The sequence below is a fragment of the Accipiter gentilis genome, chromosome 9 (genome assembly GCF_929443795.1).
Source record: "Accipiter gentilis chromosome 9, bAccGen1.1, whole genome shotgun sequence".
Taxonomy (NCBI): Eukaryota; Metazoa; Chordata; class Aves; order Accipitriformes; family Accipitridae; genus Astur; species Astur gentilis.
The window spans coordinates 4,731,251-4,747,880 of NC_064888.1; the positions used below are offsets into that span (position 1 = coordinate 4,731,251).

The 16,630-nt window shown below is 53.6% G+C and overlaps 1 protein-coding gene across 4 annotated transcripts in view; it reads right to left on the reverse strand.

The window, feature by feature from the left end:
* The window catches only part of ADAMTS14 (ADAM metallopeptidase with thrombospondin type 1 motif 14), a 37,774-nt gene that overhangs the window by 3,381 nt on the left and 17,763 nt on the right, over window positions 1–16,630 (reverse strand). The window contains exons 6-20 of one of the 4 annotated variants that reach the window (XM_049811026.1): window positions 14,856–15,003; window positions 9,704–9,809; window positions 9,394–9,537; window positions 8,527–8,659; window positions 8,276–8,389; window positions 6,543–6,691; window positions 6,139–6,314; window positions 5,178–5,311; window positions 4,847–4,970; window positions 4,627–4,707; window positions 4,307–4,470; window positions 2,563–2,728; window positions 1,276–1,408; window positions 944–1,151; window positions 433–559 (exon numbers count right to left, since the gene is read on the reverse strand). In XM_049811026.1, the coding sequence (XP_049666983.1) occupies window positions 433–559; window positions 944–1,151; window positions 1,276–1,408; window positions 2,563–2,728; window positions 4,307–4,470; window positions 4,627–4,707; window positions 4,847–4,970; window positions 5,178–5,311; window positions 6,139–6,314; window positions 6,543–6,691; window positions 8,276–8,389; window positions 8,527–8,659; window positions 9,394–9,537; window positions 9,704–9,809; window positions 14,856–15,003 (2,107 nt within the window). Of the gene's footprint in view, window positions 1–432; window positions 560–943; window positions 1,152–1,275; window positions 1,409–2,562; window positions 2,729–4,306; window positions 4,471–4,626; window positions 4,711–4,846; window positions 4,971–5,177; window positions 5,312–6,138; window positions 6,315–6,542; window positions 6,692–8,275; window positions 8,390–8,526; window positions 8,660–9,393; window positions 9,538–9,703; window positions 9,810–14,846; window positions 15,004–16,630 lie in introns of all 4 variants that reach the window. The other 3 variants (XM_049811025.1, XM_049811024.1, XM_049811023.1) reach the window with 3 other exon arrangements.

A 16,630-nucleotide genomic window follows, 5' to 3' on the forward strand; every position in this document is an offset into this window, starting at 1 on the left:
CCAGCCACCACGGGAGGTTGGGGGCACTTGAAATACCTTAGGAGGGGTTTTGGTGGCGTTTTTTGTTTGTTTTAAGGGATCTCCTTCAAAATGAGGCCCCTTGGCGAGCACCCAGTTGACCCAGCGCTTAAGCCACCCAAAAAACCCCCAAGATAAACTCCAAGGTGCCCATCTCCATCATACCCAAGCTGCCAGAAAATCCAAAACCATCTACAGCAAATATCAGGGCCAAGAGCAGAAAAGTGCAATATGTGGGCTGGCGTTTAACCCTTTCTCGGCCAGCACCATCAGGGACTTTCAACCCGACCTTCTTTGCTGGCATCCCCCTGAAGCCAAGATGGGCTGGAGGCATGCATGAAGGTTGGTCCCCACCGGTGCGTCGTCCCTGTCCCGTCCCCCCCCCCTCCTCGCACCTCCTCCTCCTTCTCTCACCCGGACAGAGGGCCACGTGGCAACCCTGGACGGTCTCCGGCTTGTCCCCCTCGCAGCGCCCACCACTCTCGCTGCCTTTGCATACCACCTGCCGTTGCTGGACGCCTTCCCCGCAGCTCGCCGAGCACTGCGCCCAGACAGACAGACAGACAGTCAGGGATGGATTGGGGGGAGCTGGCATGCCCCAATAGCCACCCTGGAGGAGTATTTATTGGCAAATAATGACTCCTCAGCTGAATACTGCTTTCTAATAAGGGTTTTTCCTCCCCCTCTCCAGCAAACCCCAAACGTTCTCCGCTGGGGCGCACAGGGACGCTATATCCCCTGTCTAATTTTGAGTTTCCCCACAAACTTTGGTGAAAAAATCACGGGCTCTCATACCTTTATCTCCATCCCTATGAGACCCGCCTGCTCTATAAGCACCTGGCCTTCACACCCAGCTCCTATACCCCTCCTCCCGACCCCACCGTGCGCTCGGGGGGGGGGGCTTCCTCCCCCTTCACCAGCTCACCTCCGACCAAGCGCCCGTCCTCCACTGTGCGGGACAGGGCAGGCGGCTGCAGGGCCGGCGCGTCTCGGGCCGCTGGCCGGTGCAGTATTTGGTGTGCAGGGTTCGGTTGGTGCCGTCCTGCAAGCGCTGCACGCACTGCACCGCCCGCGCCTGCACCCCCAGCTTGCCGCAGGACCTGCTGCAGGCACCCCATTCCTCGGCCACCCAGCTGCCAGGGGTTGGAAAGACGGACACCGCGAAGGCGTTAAGAGGGGATGCCCGACCCGGGAAGCGGCCAGCATCCCCCCCATAGAGGGGATGGGAGCACCTTGGGATGGACGGGGAGGACTTACGCTGGCTGGGAGCACTCCTGGAGGTTACAACGCCGCCGGATCGGCTTCGGCTTCTTGCCGTTGTCGCAGAAGTTTCTATGCACCATCCGGTTGTCGCTTTTCCGCCGGCAACCGTACTTGGTGTACTGGATGCCTGGGAGGGGCAGAGCATGGGCGGTGAGGCAATGGGTGCGGGGGTCCCACCGGCTCCCTGCCCAGTCCCCTCCTGCATCCCCGCTGGGACGCGTGCTCTCGGATGTCACCGCTCAGGTGGGACCCAAGCGGTGCTTCACCCAGGCTTGCAGAAGATGCTCGTGTGGGTGCCAGACGCCCCCCAGGCTCCTGGGGTCACCCAGCTCGCAGTGGGGTGCACACGCAGAGAGGGGCGAGGCAGACTCAGCCTTCCCCCGCCACCTCCCTCCCCCAAGCTGCTCTCCCCAAAACCCAGGTCAAAACGTCAGAGTTTCTTGGTGGAGACAGACACCCCAGCCCCATGAGCATTTAGCAAGCTAAAAATTCAGTTTTATTGCTCCAGATGGGGGGGGGGGGGGGAGGAAAAGCAGCACATTGCAAGCCCAGCCAAAGCACTGCTCTAATTTGTCAAATAAGCTGCGCTTGCTTGGGACCAGACCAGACTGGGGCTAAGCCAGGCTTAACCATGAGCTGCCTGCCACCTTGCTGGGAGCCAGGCTGCAGCAAGGTCTGGGAAGCCAACGAGAGCTCGCTTTCCAGCTCTGCAAGTCCCAAAAATCTTCCAACCATGGGCTGGCCGATGCAAGGTGGAAGCGCGAGGTCTTCTCCACTATTTGAGGGTCAGGGAGGTTGGAAGTGACCTCTGGAGGACTCTGGTCCACCCCCTGCCACCACCAGTCATCTGCAAGATTGCTACTCCTTGGCTCAAATCCTGCTAAAAACAGCCAAGGAATTCAAAAGTCATCTCAGCTACATGGATAGACAAAGGTATGCACACATGATCACATAAGCCTGTTTTCATAAAAAACTGGCTAAAATGCTCACCTAAACTGCTCTGCAATAATGGTTTTTAACACTCATGTTCCCATGTGGTAGGTCCCCCAAATTACAGAGGTGCAAAGAACATGGGTATGGGCATGGAGAAGAAAGCCAGGCCTCCAAGCAGGACCAGGTCTAGGTCTAAAGCCTTGCAATGTGTGATCTTAGGGAGAAACGCTTTAAAACAGCATCTGCGTGTTTCCAAGCCAGAGATGCCCCAAAGGGCTCACGTGCTACCCAACATACCCAAGTGTCCTCCCAAACACGCACTGTAGGCTGCTATGAAGGAAAAACTACCTCCTCCGCACGCCTTGGAGCACTGAGACCAGCTCTTGAGGGCCCACTCGTAGGAATCCATCTCCTCAAGCAGGACGTTGTTGTTTCCGATCATGGGCAGCAGGTCTTCATGGATGATGTACCGGTACATCAGGCTGCTCCTCGCCTCCTCCTCCTGAGGGATGACCTGCAGGCAGAGAGAGGACGATCAGAGAGGGGGAAGGAGAGGAAGGAGTGATGCCATGGGAGAGGAAAGGGAAGACGAGGCCATCAAAGAAAAAAAAAAAAAAAAAAAGAAGTGAACAATGGCCATATGGTACAGAACACAAGAGTAGGAGAAACAAACCCCATTACTGCCTCCAACATGATTACAACACCAAATTGGGAGGGAGGGTTGACCTGCTTGAGGGTAGGAAGGCTCTATAGAGGGATCTGGACAGGCTGGATCAATTGGGCTGAGGCCAACTGTATGAGGTTCAACAAGGCTGAGTGCTGGGTCCTGCACTTTGGTCACAACAACCCCATGCAGCGCTACAGGCTTGCGGAAGAGTGGCTGGAAAGCTGCCCGGCGGAAAAAGACCTGGGGGTGCTGGTTGACAGACGGCTGAATATGAGCCGGCAGTGTGCCCAGGTGGCCAAGAAGGCCAACGGCATCCTGGCCTGTATCAGAACCAGTGTGGCCAGCAGGAGCAGGGAGGCGATCATCCCCCTGTACTGGGCACTGGTGAGGCCGCACCTCGAGTCCTGTGTTCAGTTTTGGGCCCCTCACTACAGGAAAGACATTGCGGTGCTGGAGCGTGCCCAGAGAAGGGCAACCGAGCTGGTGAAGGGCCTGGAGCACAAGTCTTATGAGGAGCACCCGAAGGAACTGGGGTTGTTTAGCCTGGAGATAAGGAGGCTGAGGGGAGACCTTATTGCTCTCTACAACTACCTGAAAGGGGGTTGTAGTGAGGTGGGTGCTGGTCTCTTCTCCCAAGTAACAAGCGATAGGACGAGAGGAAATGGCCTCAAGTTGCAGCAGGGGAGGTTTAGGTTGGATATTAGGAAAAATTTCTTTACTGAAAGGGTTGTCAGACTTTGGAACAGGCTGTCCAGGGAAGCGGTTGAGTCACCATCCCTGGAAGTATTCAAAAAGCGCGTAGACAAGGCACTTCAGGACATGGTTTAGTGAGCATGGTTGATCGTTGGGACTTAATGATCTTGAAGGTCTTCTCCAATCTAAATGATTCTATGATTCTATGAGTAGGTGGGCTCTGAACACAGAGTCTACCCTTCAGGAACGTATCTCTCCAGTTGTGAAGAAAAACGCTGCCCAAACGTCCCAACTCCAGCCTTGGGTCGCATGCCCCTGGCCTCTCCTCTGACCCGCAGGACCACAGTCTACACCCAAAGCCAGCGCCGGCCACGGGGATGGACACGAGTGCAAACCTACCCTTCGCAGGGAACCCCATCCCTAACTCCCCCAAATACCAGTATAACTAAAATGAGACGTGGAGTCATAAGCAATTGCTGCACAGAGCAAAATACAGTTGGACTCAAAGGCAAGCACCTGAGCAAGGCGTCCTTACACCATTCTTGCACGCGGCTCATTGCCCCTTGCTTTTGGCTAGCTCATTCCCCTGGTTTTAATGGCATGCCCTACATTCTTTCTCTACCAAAGTCCTTCCACCACCTCTTACATCCCATCTCACTCCACCCGCCCTCTCTGTACCGCTGGGTGATGGTTGTCCCCAGCATCCCCAGAGGATGTGTCAGCCAGGCTTACCAAAACGCTGATGGCCTCGTGCAGAGGACCGCTGGTTTTCAGGCTCTCCTTGCCGTGTTCAACGGTGTATTCCCACTCCAAGCCCATCTCAATGAACACTTGGCTTTTGGCTTCTTTGCCCTTGGCGTTAAGGATGAAGTTACCTGTGGCTTGATTCTTAACAGCTGGAGGAGAAAGGAGGTATTTCAACGTCATTTCCTCTGGTAACTGCCTTTGAAGGACTGGAATGACCCAAATAAGACCCTTTGGGTGGGAATTGTCACAATAGGCCTGAGAAAGAGGTAGCAGGTGAAGGGAGAGGTGAATTATAGCATACTCACCGATGCTGTGGGATGCCGGCTCCATCTCTTCTATCTGAAGATGCCTCGCCCCGGCTGGAATCTCAAACATCTTCAAAACACCTGCTGAAAGGGAGGGAGGAAGGATGGAGGGAAGAGAAAGAGCAGGTTTGCTCCAACCAGACACGTACCCGCTCGTACCCATACGTGAATCCAGCTGACCCTGACCGAATCCGCTCCCAAACCCATCCAGCCCGCTCACCCGGCTGCTTGGGGGTCTTGGCCAGCGTGCCCTTCACCGTCCGGCAGTGGGAGTTGTCCCCCCCGCAGACCCCACACTTGTCGTCCTGCTTCAGGGAGCCGACCTCCTTGTCACAGCCGACGTGCTGTCACCCGTGGGGAAGAGAAGACAAGCACGGGGTTACATCCCTGCAGCCCATCCCATCGGTCCGCCATCCCCTTTGCTGCACACAGGGTCGGTCCCCGGGCTAAAACATGCGTCCCCAAGGGGCAGTGGGTCAAGGGGATGCATGAGCTCTCTCCTGGACAGGCAAAGGACAGGGACAGTTGCGCAGCAGCCGTCAGCTCCTCACCACGCACTCGCCCCGGACGCAGATGCTGTAGGGGTCTCGGTAGCTGCACCGGGTACCGTCGTGAACAACCTGATTCATGAACACCACGTCCCCCGTTCCCTCGGACCGGCAGATCAGCTCACACTTCTGAGCATCTGCGGCAAAATAAAAAGTAAAGGGGAAAAAGGGAGGGGGGAAAAAAAAGGGTTTGTGGAAATACGTTAGGGTGATTGAAGATCCATCTCAGCTTGTACCCCTAAGCACAGCCAGACTTCCAAAGCCCGGGCTATTCACGTGCCTTATTTTGCCGCGTCCGTTTGCTGCTCAAGAGCCTGCGCTTTTGCCCAGCACACTCGGGAAATTAAGAGAAGGCAACTGGACGGGACACGCTACGTGACACTGCAATGCAAGACGCTTGGCCGCGTGCATGAGGAATACCAAGCCAGGCAGGCGGACCTGGCTCCCATCCCAGCCCGGAGTGGCACGCTCCCCACTGCAGCTCCGGGAGCGAGGAGGCAGCACCGTCGCCCCACCGTCTCCAAGGAAAACAAGACCTCTGCGTGCTTTGGCACGCGGAAAGCGGAGATAAAACTTTTAAAGCAGCGCAAACGGATTAATCTCTGGCTACCATTACAAGGGGCTCTCCTCTTGCTAGCGCAGGAGGAGCAGGGAGAGGTTTCAACACAGGCTGATCTTCTCAGCCCACCTCTGCCGCGCTTTGAGACAACAGGAACCAGAGCAACGTCTGGGTTTCTCTACGTGACACCTGAAGGCAAGCACAAGAGATTTGATTTTTAAAGACCCGGCTGCTTGAGGCTGGCTTATTGCACTCTTGTTTCCAGCTCAGGAGCTTTCCACAACCCAACAACCTCTGTGCAGCTGGCACAGTCTCCATCCCATGGTGATGGCCACCGGCATGGCCTCCTCTGGGAGAGAAGGCAACGGGGCTCCTGCTCCTTTGCTAGGACCCGCCGCCGCTCACCGTCGTGATGCTCGTAGGGAAGCCAGGCGTGCTTGCTGTTCTGGTGGGTGTAGTAGGAGTTGCGCTTGGAGCACTGCTGGGCACGGAAATCCTGGTAGGGCCCCGGGCACTCCTCGGCGTTGCACACTTGGTACTCGTAGGTGGCTCCCGGGCAGTGGCGCCCGCCATACGCCGGGCTGGAAAATAAAGCGGGTGTGTTAAAAGAGCATCGGGGAGGAGAAGGATGCTGTGGAAACGTGACGTAGCTCAGCACCCGAATACACGGCACAGCTCATGCAGGAGCAGATGTCCCCATCCCTGCTGACCGAGCGCGCAAGGGGAAGAGCAAGGAACCTCTGGCTCTCGGCCACTTCCAGTTTTACCCCATGTTAAAATGGAGGGAAGGAGGTGAAGGCCAAACGTACGGCGGGTTGTCGCAGCTCCGGCTGCGCGAGCGCACGCCTCCCCCGCAGGTCCTGGAGCACGAGCCGAACTTGGACCAGGAGCTCCAGCTGCCATCCTGGCTGTAAGGCTGCTCCGACGTCTTCCAGATGCAGTGACCCTTGAAGCACCACTGGAAGGGAGGAGAAAGAAGGGCGAGCTCCACGCCTGCCTCTTCCAAAGCGCTCGGCACCGCTAAAGAGAGCCCTCCTGCACTCACACCGCTAAAAAAATGGCTCGCGGTTTTGCAAAGCACGGGAGGAAGGTGCCCTTCATCATACCCTCGGGCACGTCCCTCCTATTGGAAGCAGGACTAGGAGCGGGCCCCTGGGCATGCACGCCTGGGGACGAGCAAGCTGCATCACTTCAGGACCGACTAAGGAGCACGAGCAGCCCGTGGCTTCGCTCCGAGAGCCCAGCACAGCTCCACGGATGGGACATGCAGCAGAAAATGCAGCAGAGGAGCAGGGATAAGCAGGGCAGGTTCCTGACACATCTGTGCTTGAATCTGGTATAGAAGAGCCTGCACAGTGGTGATTTACATCAGGTGGGAAGCTGGCAGCTGGGTTACGTTGTCACGGTTTTCTCCAGGGTTTACTTGTTTGCAAGTGTTTTGGTTTTTTAAATCATAGCTGGAAGAGCGGGCAACAGAGGAGGTGTGATTTGCTCCAGACACGATACACAAGCTGCACGGCTGCAGACACGGAGGGATCGGGATGTGGAAGGACAAACCCAGGCAAAAGGCTAGTGAAGGCACAAGGCTGGCAAAGATCCCTCTGCAAAACAAATCCCTTTGGTTTTCTTTCCGTAACACTGTATTTTTGAGTTCTTGGACTGGTTTTCTCTCTCCAGCCAAGCTGCGTCTCTCTACCCATGCAGATCCCCGGGCAGGCACTGAATTACACCTGGGTCCAGGACTGGACCAGCCCTGGGGATGTCTCCTTGCTGGCACAGGGGGGATGAACCCCAACTTTTGCACAGAGCAGAGCAGCAAGCTGCTGGGCATTTTGGTAAATGAAATCCAGAGCTTCCCACGCACGTATATGTCTGGCGTGAAGCTGGGTTTAACGCCAGCCCTAGGGAAAAGCCAACGGTACCTTCGGTGGCCAACGTGACAGACACGGGGAAGGTCCCTGAATGGGCAAAACACTGACCAGCCCGTGGACGTCCCCAGTCCAGATGTTGCAGTTCCCTGGAGCCACATGCCAGCACGATGTGTAACACATCTGTACATATTTCAGAAAGCCTCATTTTGGAAGCTTCTGGCAAACCGCCATTCAAGCACTCAAGGAGGCTGCATTTTCAGCGAGATTGCTGGGATTTATACAGAAACTCATCAAAAGTTGTTGGATGCCTTACGCCCAACTGTTCTCCGGCAAAGAATCACCCAAAACCTACAGGGGCCAGCAGCTTTTCCAACATATCCACGCTTTCATACTGTACTAATGGGCATGCTAAGAGATCCTAAAGTAAAAGCCTGATGACATCATGAGGTTGGATGTGTAATGATGTCATCACTCTTTTGCCAGGTGACAAAACGAGTCCCGCTTCTCCGCAGAAGCGGGCAGATCAGAAGAAAAACAAAGTCCTCATCTGAGCACAAACTGGGGAAAAGAAGGAGTAATGCCAGCCAAAAAAACAGGGCACCCACCAACTGCTGCCCTCGAGGGTGTCCCTGTCCCCTCCCGAGGAGGGGGCAGGCAGGACCAGCCCCTACCTTGCCCGGAGAGCACTCGGTCCCATCCAAGGGTGGCCCCTTCTTGGTTTTGCAGAAGTAAGGGTTGTCCGGGTGGCTGCACCACAGCTGCTTGCAGGGATCGAAGGTGCGGAACTGGGGAGCACAGAGGAGCTGGGCTGGGACGGCAGCGGGGAGTCCCGGCGGGCTGAGGGCACCCCTCGTCGCCCCCGCAGCCCCCGGCTGGGCATCCCGGGGTGGGGGGGCAACGAGGCCGCGCAAGCCCTACTCACCGCCGTGCACGTTTTGTAGCCCACCCCAAAGTCGAAGCGGCACTGCTCGTCCATGGAGTAGTTAATGCCCGGCAGCTCGGGTAACGTGGGCCACTGGTGCTCAAAGGGGTCGTCCAGGAGGCAGTCGTAGGAGCTGCAGAGGTGCAAGGCAGAGGCAAAGCAGAGTCAGACACGGAGGATTTCCCTCCTTCGACCCTTCCCGTACATCCAGCCCTCTCTCCAAATTCAGATATTGAGAAATCTGAATCCTCTTGGTGCTGATGCCAACTACCCGCTGCTGGAAAACCTGTTTCCAGCTAAGACCAACTGTGCAGAGTCACCCAAAGACAAGCATCCCTCCGCTGCCTGCGGCTCCCTGGGGCACAGAGCACCTTGGTGCTAGTGGGTGCCACCACTGCCACCTGCTTTCCCGCTACTCTTCTTGGCCCCGATGCACAAGAAAGCTGCTGGCCTGTTTCTACACCTTTTTATTATGCAGCACAGAACACTATAGCCTAAAGGGGAAACCACACAGGCTGCCCAAAGCAAACGACAAAAATATTTGAGATCTGGATCTCGGCTCCACCAGCACAGAGCTTCTGCATACTATTGCTCTGTTGACATCTTCAGCTTTTATCAGGCTCTTATTTGCCTCCAGCCTCTGCAGCCCAAAACCAATTCAGACTTGTGCAAGGAACCAAAGCTGTCAGTAGAAGAAAAAAGGGAAAATAACCTCCCAAGGACCCATCTTTGCTATTCCAGGCAAAACAAGCATTCCCAACGGGGACCCGTCCACTGCTCGCTTCACGCAGGAGCTGGTGGGTACAAAATGCAGGCAGTCGTGCCGTCTGAAGGGAGAACATCCCCTCCTCATTAAAATTGACTTACTGAATGTAGCGGTTGAGCTCCTGCTTGCTGCAGCGGGACCAGTGGTAGCGGTGGAAGGCGGCCTGGACCAGCGGTGCCATGATGCTCCCCATGCTGGTCTCATCAGCGCAGCGGTTGCCCTGGCCGTCGTGTTCCATGCCTAACCTGGTGGGAAAAGCCAGTGTAAAGTCAGGTTCCCGGGGGATTTACGCCAGCCCATTGCATGCCACGGGCCCGCACCAGCAGAAAGTCTCTTTTGCGAAGAAAGAGGCGCCACCGCGCTTGTCCCCCGCCGCCGAAGGGGACAGCCAGCTCTGTCCCCGTGACTTACACGTGGCCAGTCTCGTGGGCGACAACAAACGCCGAGGAGAAGCCGTCTTCGTGGTTGAGGGTGCAGCTGCGGAGCGGGTGGCACATCCCCGTCACCGGCGCGTAGCCTGGGGCAAGAGAGATGGGAAAGACAGGGGAAGAGAGGAGAGAGAAAACCTTTGAGAGAGGGGTGAAAAAGTGAAAAATTAAAAAAAAAACAAAAACAAACCCCCTGCAGCCTGGCTTTACTGCGACAGGAGGAGAAAATGAAGAGGAAGGCGCTGAAGAAGACGAGCCGCCCAGGTCACTTGGATGGCAGCCCAAGGACTTGCTCACCAGCACGGCCATCCCGGCTGCCAGTGCCAAAATCAGGCTGAGGTTATGCTGAGTCTCGCCAGCACCTCTCTGCCCTTGTGCCAACGCACCTGGGCTGACGAGAGGGCAGCAAAGGGACCTACGGGTGCTTTATCGGTGTCGGTGACCACCGCCTCCCAGCCCAGAAATGACACCCCCCACATTCTTCTTTATTAAAAAAAAAAAAATAAAAAAGAAAGGAAGAGAGAGAACGAAAGGTGTGAAGTGTCCCCCAGAGCCCCACCAAAAATACAGCCTTGCTCACCGCCGGCTATGGGGGACCCCTGCCATGCACCCTCACATGCACCCCAGGCACGGGGGCACCCCCCCGCCAGACAGAGCCGGGGAGGACCATGCACCTCCCCAGCCCCCAGCCCTCGATCAAGTGCAGTGCAGTGGGGCAGCTGCGGGCAGGGAAGCCTTCCTCCCCGCCCATTCAGCAATCCATCATCTTGATTTTGGTTTATTTTCCTTTTTTTCCTCACATTATTTCTGCCCAATTAATTCCTTGGCACCTTCTAAAATTTACTTTCCAAATTTTTTTATATATATATGTGTGTGTTTGTTTTTTTTAAAGACTGACCCTTTTTGGCATCAAGGGGAAGGAAGTTAGTGAAGGAAGGACTTACAGGTCCGAGAGGCAAAAGCAGGGCAGGACCATGCTGGATAACTCTGCCCTGGGGATAGGGATGCTCGAAGAGAAAAGCTCAGTGAGCCAAGAAGGAGGCTGAGCTGCAGCAGGAGAGGGGTGCTGATGAGCTGAGGGTGGATGCACACCCCTACGCCTGCCCTCTTGCACACACCCCCGCCAAAACACGGGGTCACCACGGAGCCCACATGCCATCGCCCTCGCGGGCCACTTGCTCCGCACCAAGCCAGCGACTCGTGATTAATTGCCCTGGAAAAGGGTGGAAAGGATGCGGTTGCGCTCAGCTTAATTCCCAAGCTGAATGAACTGGGTCCCGGCACCACGCAGCTGGCCCAGGACAAGAGATTAAAGCAAAAAATACAAAGTTTCCTACAGCTCTGCCCTAAAGTCAACAGCAGTTGACTTAATGGGCACACTGAGTGGACTGGATGCCTGATGGGAGAAGGGACGGGTTGCTGCTGCGCTGTTGGACACCCCTTATGCCCCAGGCATAAGGCAAAACCAAGGGGATTTGGGGCGAGCATTTCCCTCAATATTTGTTTTTATCAGCTGAGCAGATTTTCCAGGGTGTCCACCTGCACTGGAACTTCTAAAGGAAACTTGTGTCATCATGATAACTTAATTTTTCAGAACAAGCCCAGACACGAACCTTTGAAGGGCTCACTCACATGGTCTCTTGTGGGAAGTGATGGATGTATTTTTGCTTGTGCTCCAAGTGAAGGAGAAGTTGGATGAACCCAAGTTGCCGAGCAAAAAGCCCGAGATTAAATAAATACCCGATTCTCATTACATGCAGACCAAGTTCACTTCTGCCTGCAAAACACCTTGTAACCTCAGGGAAAGCCCTGCAACGGCAAGGATCTTCTCAAAGCAGTAAACACACTTGGGGTTTTATTTAACAGGGAAGTGTTTGGGTTTTCGGCTTCCCCACATTCAAGTGGGCAACAAGACTTACTCCAATGAACAAATAAACTAAAACGCCTTAAGAAAGAAAGCAGAAAAATCACATGCTCGATGGCTGCTGCCATCAAAAGGAAAGCAAAAGGTAATAGGCCAAACTAAGAGCTTGAGAGAGAGAATCAGATAATTGGGTTTAACCATACAGTAATGAGCCAAATCCTGGATAAATCATTTTAAAAGTTCCGCCCCGCCCCCCCCCCCCCCCCCCCCCCCCCCGCCCCAAACTTTCCATAAGAAAGAGTAAAGATGTGGAAAGTTTTCTGCACAATGGTAGAGCAAATATATTTTGTCTACGATGAATTATAAATTCCCAACCAAAAAGGCTCTGGATGGGAGATGGGACAAAGGAGTATGAAAAGGCGGATGCTCAGGAAGGCAGACACTGGTCTCTCATAAGACCCCAGTTAGAACTGGAAAAAGTATAAAGGGTTATCTACAGGAGAGTGATGGCAAGAAGTAACTACCTAGAAAACACTTAATTGGTAAAGACCAGATTAGCCTGCCAATGCTTACCGGACACACATGTAGGAGAAGCGGCATGTCCTCACCATACCGGCAAGACACCAGCCAGTCCCTTGCTTCCTCCAAATGCACTTTATTCTTCTTTATGGACACTTCCTACCGGCTTTCAGCCTCTCTGACTTTCTACATGGACCACCAGCCTGCTCAAAGGCCAACCATAGGCGATTACAGGGCAACAAATTAAAATCTAAGCAAAACCATCCTTCAGCCTGGGCCAGAAAGCCCACTGCTACAGAGGGACATGGCACTCTCTTCTGGTTTAGACAGGCCTTCAGCAGCAGCAATTAATAATTTACAACCCATCTGTCCACTGCCGAGAGGCATTTCTCTTTGAAGAGCAGGGGTTTATTTACAACCCACGTGCGAGGGCAGCGTACCTCAGCTGTCCCTCCTGGCCCTTCCCCTTCACACCTTCCAGCTTCCCTCAATTCCCAAAGCAACAATTGCATCGGTTTTCCAAAATTTCTCCACGTTGGCCATGACTGCTCCCATCCCCATCAAGACATGCCATGAACAGGGCTGTTGCCAGCACCAAGAAGTTTTCGTAAACCTCCTTGGGGCTCGGCTTGGACCTGCAGCGGAGAACAGCTACGCTGCAAGACCACAACCGGTGCCACAGCAGACCAGCCACCAGTCTGGTTTACTGGCCAAGGGGAGGTGACAGGACACAGGGGGAGGTATGAGCCATGTCTGGTGGCAATGCGGTGACGGACCACGGTTGGCTTGCCAGCATGGAAATAGCCTCAGCTAAGACGACTGCACGGGTTAACGAGTCAGATTCAGCCCCGTCTCTGTTGCTAATCAGGCACACAACTGTAAGGAGTGATGAGGCATCAAGCTAACCACAGTCTTGACGTTTAGGCTCCATTCCCAGGTCCTTGTGACTTGGAGAACTTCATCCTCAAAGGCTTCCTTTCTCCTGGCTTGTTGATTTAGGCTGAAGGGTCTTTTTGGGGCAGGACCAACTCTGCCTTCAGCTCAGCTTCAGAGCACATATGAGCACGGCAGACGGCACTTCAGGACATGGTTTAGCAGGCATGGTGGTGTTGGGTTGATGGTAGGACTTTATGATCTTAGAGGTCTTTTCCAAACTTTATGATTCTAATACTAATTCTAATTCTTCCCAACCTGCACATACATCCTACAGCCAGCAGGTATTTGCCATCACCTCAGCAAGCCGCTCAGATACCATCAGTGAACACAAACCATGAGCAAGTATTGGAGGTGCCACAGTCTGGTCCTTCATCGCATGTAGCCCTAAGCTGAAGAGGGGTGATAGTGATCTAAAAGGACTTTGTTTTGAGGAAAAGAGGCAAGAGTAAGCGAAGTGTTACTATTCCAGCAGCCCAATGAGAGGGCAGTTCCCGCTGGGTGAGGAGCACCCGCACTTTGTGCCATGCAACACAGCCAGGCAAGGACACAGCAGCCACAGGGACTTCTGTAGAAAGCAAACGTCCGTCCCAGAGATGTGTGAAAAGCAGGGAGCCAGATCCACAGGGAAAAAGGGGAAGGAGCTGGAACAAGCACCCCTAGAGCAGGGCTACTCCACTGATCTCACAACTCCTTCCCACCAACAGGGAGCCTATGAGGCTCCCCCTTCTGCCAACATGCCAAAAAAGGTCCTCTTCCCAATGCCTTTGGACACAGTCGCTTTGCCAGGAAGGGTCTAGAAAAATGAAACAAAACCTGGTATTTCACCCACGCTGTTCACCCAGGTCAACAGCTCGATGGGAAGGCTGTTGGCACAACCCCAGCTCTGCTCTTTGATGGCCAAGAGCACGTTCAAGAGGGCTTCCAGCTGGATATCTCCTGCAGTTCATCAGCTGCTGCAGGAAGACCCTTTTCAGGGAGGTAATCAAGGTGAGGACAGGACTCCTCCTCCATCTCTCCTTTCTCCCATGAACGCCAGAAGGACTCGTCCTACAAATCAGTGTGACGTTACCAGCATGCCCATGGCATCAAATGGAGCCTCCTGATGGGAAATTCAGACCTTACCACCAGTGTGGGGAGGAGATGGTAATTTGGAGGCAGGGGGCTCAGGGGAACTGGGAGAAGTCACCTCTTGGTGATGACACCAAAGCATCTGCTTTTCTAATGGAGCCATGAAACACCAGAAGATTTTCCTGCAAATTTTTTAAATTTTTTGCCTAGCTCTCTAACTTCTCAGACCACGTCAGCACAGCTTCTGCACCAAGGGGGTGAGAGGACCATTGCCATCGCCCCTGCAGACTGCTGTAAGACCTCCTCTTTGGCCCAGGTTTTACTCAATGCTCCCATGCCCAAGTCCTAAGAGGACCAAGAAACCGACCCACATAAAAACCACATTTTAAATGTACTCCAGAGGATGGAAAGGATTGACTGGCCCCGTGAAGCTCCCTGTGATATTCCATCTTTTTTATGTTATTTTTAAACTTTTAAAGGCACTTTGGGACAAAGGGAGGATTGGTGCATGAAACCAAAGTAAGGGCAGAATGAATAAATATGACTTTTTAATCCGTTCAGGTTGATGCTCTGGGTGAATTCTGTCTTTCTTCTACTTCACACAAAACAAATACCAATTTTTATAACCTTTTTCTGGACCTTGCTGGCTAAGAAACAGACTGTGTTTGCAAGAAATCCTCTCCCCTCGCTGGCTTTCCCCCAGCAAACTGCACATACCTGATCGAGATAAATACAGTACCTTGCATACCTGCGGGACCAAAATCTTGCCTGGTGAGGAATACAGCGTGGTCATGGTACTCAGCGTGCTCCGGGTCGGAGCGCTGCTGCGAATGAGCCCAGCGGCAGACCTGCTCCAAGCTCCGAGACGGATTCCCTCTCTCTATCAGGCTGACTGACTGGGTAAAGAATTAAAAAATAAAAGAAAAAATAAATAAAAAGATGGGTAAGTTAGCGGAGGAGAAGGAACCTTCCAAGAGCTTTGGGGTTGGAAAGACTCCAAAGCGGTGCTTCTCCATCATTAGAAGCAACAACACCCCACTTTGCATCTGCGAAGCATCTTGCACTTTTTTATTTAAAAACAGCTAAGAAATCACTCCCACAAATGGATGTGGTCTGGTACAAGAGACTATATGACCCTCTTTGGTCACCCAAGTGCTCAGGGCAGCAGTAGATAAAAGGGAAGCAAAGAGGATTCAGATGCCCAGATCCTGCACGGGCTCCTCATCGAGATGCTGAGCATCAGCATCTCGTGACGATGAGCAGAGCAATGCACCCCTGTAAAACTTGACCCACAGAGACCAAGACCCCAACAGGAAACAGGTGGAGGTGTCCAGGACTGTTTTATAGCAGTCACCTTACCCTTCATCTTTTTTTTTGGTTTAAGATTAGCATTTTGCAAAATTGTGGTCTATAAAATAAATGCTGCTCTATAAAATAATTGATGCTTTCAGGCAGGTACTTGCTGAGCTGCACTGGTGGGAAGAAAGGTAAGAAATATTGCCCTACCCCTGGCCCTTAAGTGGAAGCCACAGAGGTTTTATCCTACAAAGTGCAAGATGGGAGACAAGAAGCCACAGGAGGACTCACTGAGGAAGCATCAGACATAAACAGTGGTGTGCTGAGATATCGCCTGGATTCAAACATCTGATCATCCCTGAGTCTCAAGGAGGCATTGGGTTTCTGCCAGCCAAACGGATTTGTGTAACAAGCAGGGTTTTTTCCAAGACTTAATGGGGCTTATTTGTGGACCACACACACAGACATCACCATGTTGGGTCATTAATACCCTTGCTAGAACACTTCGTGTAGGATAAGGGCTTGCCGCCAAAAGTATAGCAAATCACATTGTTTTAAAGAAAATCTTTTGGCTACCGCACTCAGACGAGCCTTAAAAAAATAAATGCAACTTGAGAAACCGCAGGAAACCTTCCCGTGCTTTTTCTGTCTGTGCCCAAGCCACCCGAGAGCTGTGGGACAGCCAGCGAAGCCTTCCAGGGCTGCTGAGTCAAGCCTGGGACGTAGGAGATCCGGGTCTTGGCTTCTCCTCATGAATATGCAGCTTCTGCCAATTTGGGAAGCTACACCTGTCCCATCACCTACTGCCACCCTAGAGCTTCTGAGGAAACCTCTTCGTGGTCTTTCCCATACCCCAGAGCGAGCAGATAAAGGCTGATTGCAGCCATCTGCCATCTCTCCAGGGACGGCTATGGGGCTCTCCAGACCTTCAGGCTCCAAAAACCAGCTGGGTGAGGGTTCAAATTCACCCTTGCTCAGCACAGTTGTCACTTGGGCTTTGACGGCTGACCTGAACAGCCACGTTTTGCCAAGCTGGGGCTTACCTAACCGCTAAATATTATGGTGATGAGATGCTAAGCCACGGTGCCGCCGCATGCTTGGTTGCCTTGGGAGAAGCTGCAGCTGCCTGCTATGTCTATATTGCATTTCAGTGACCCTCCTTCCCTCACAGGGCAGGGCCCAAGCTGGGAAAGCAGCCGAAAAGCGGGGGCCAGCCTGAATAGCATC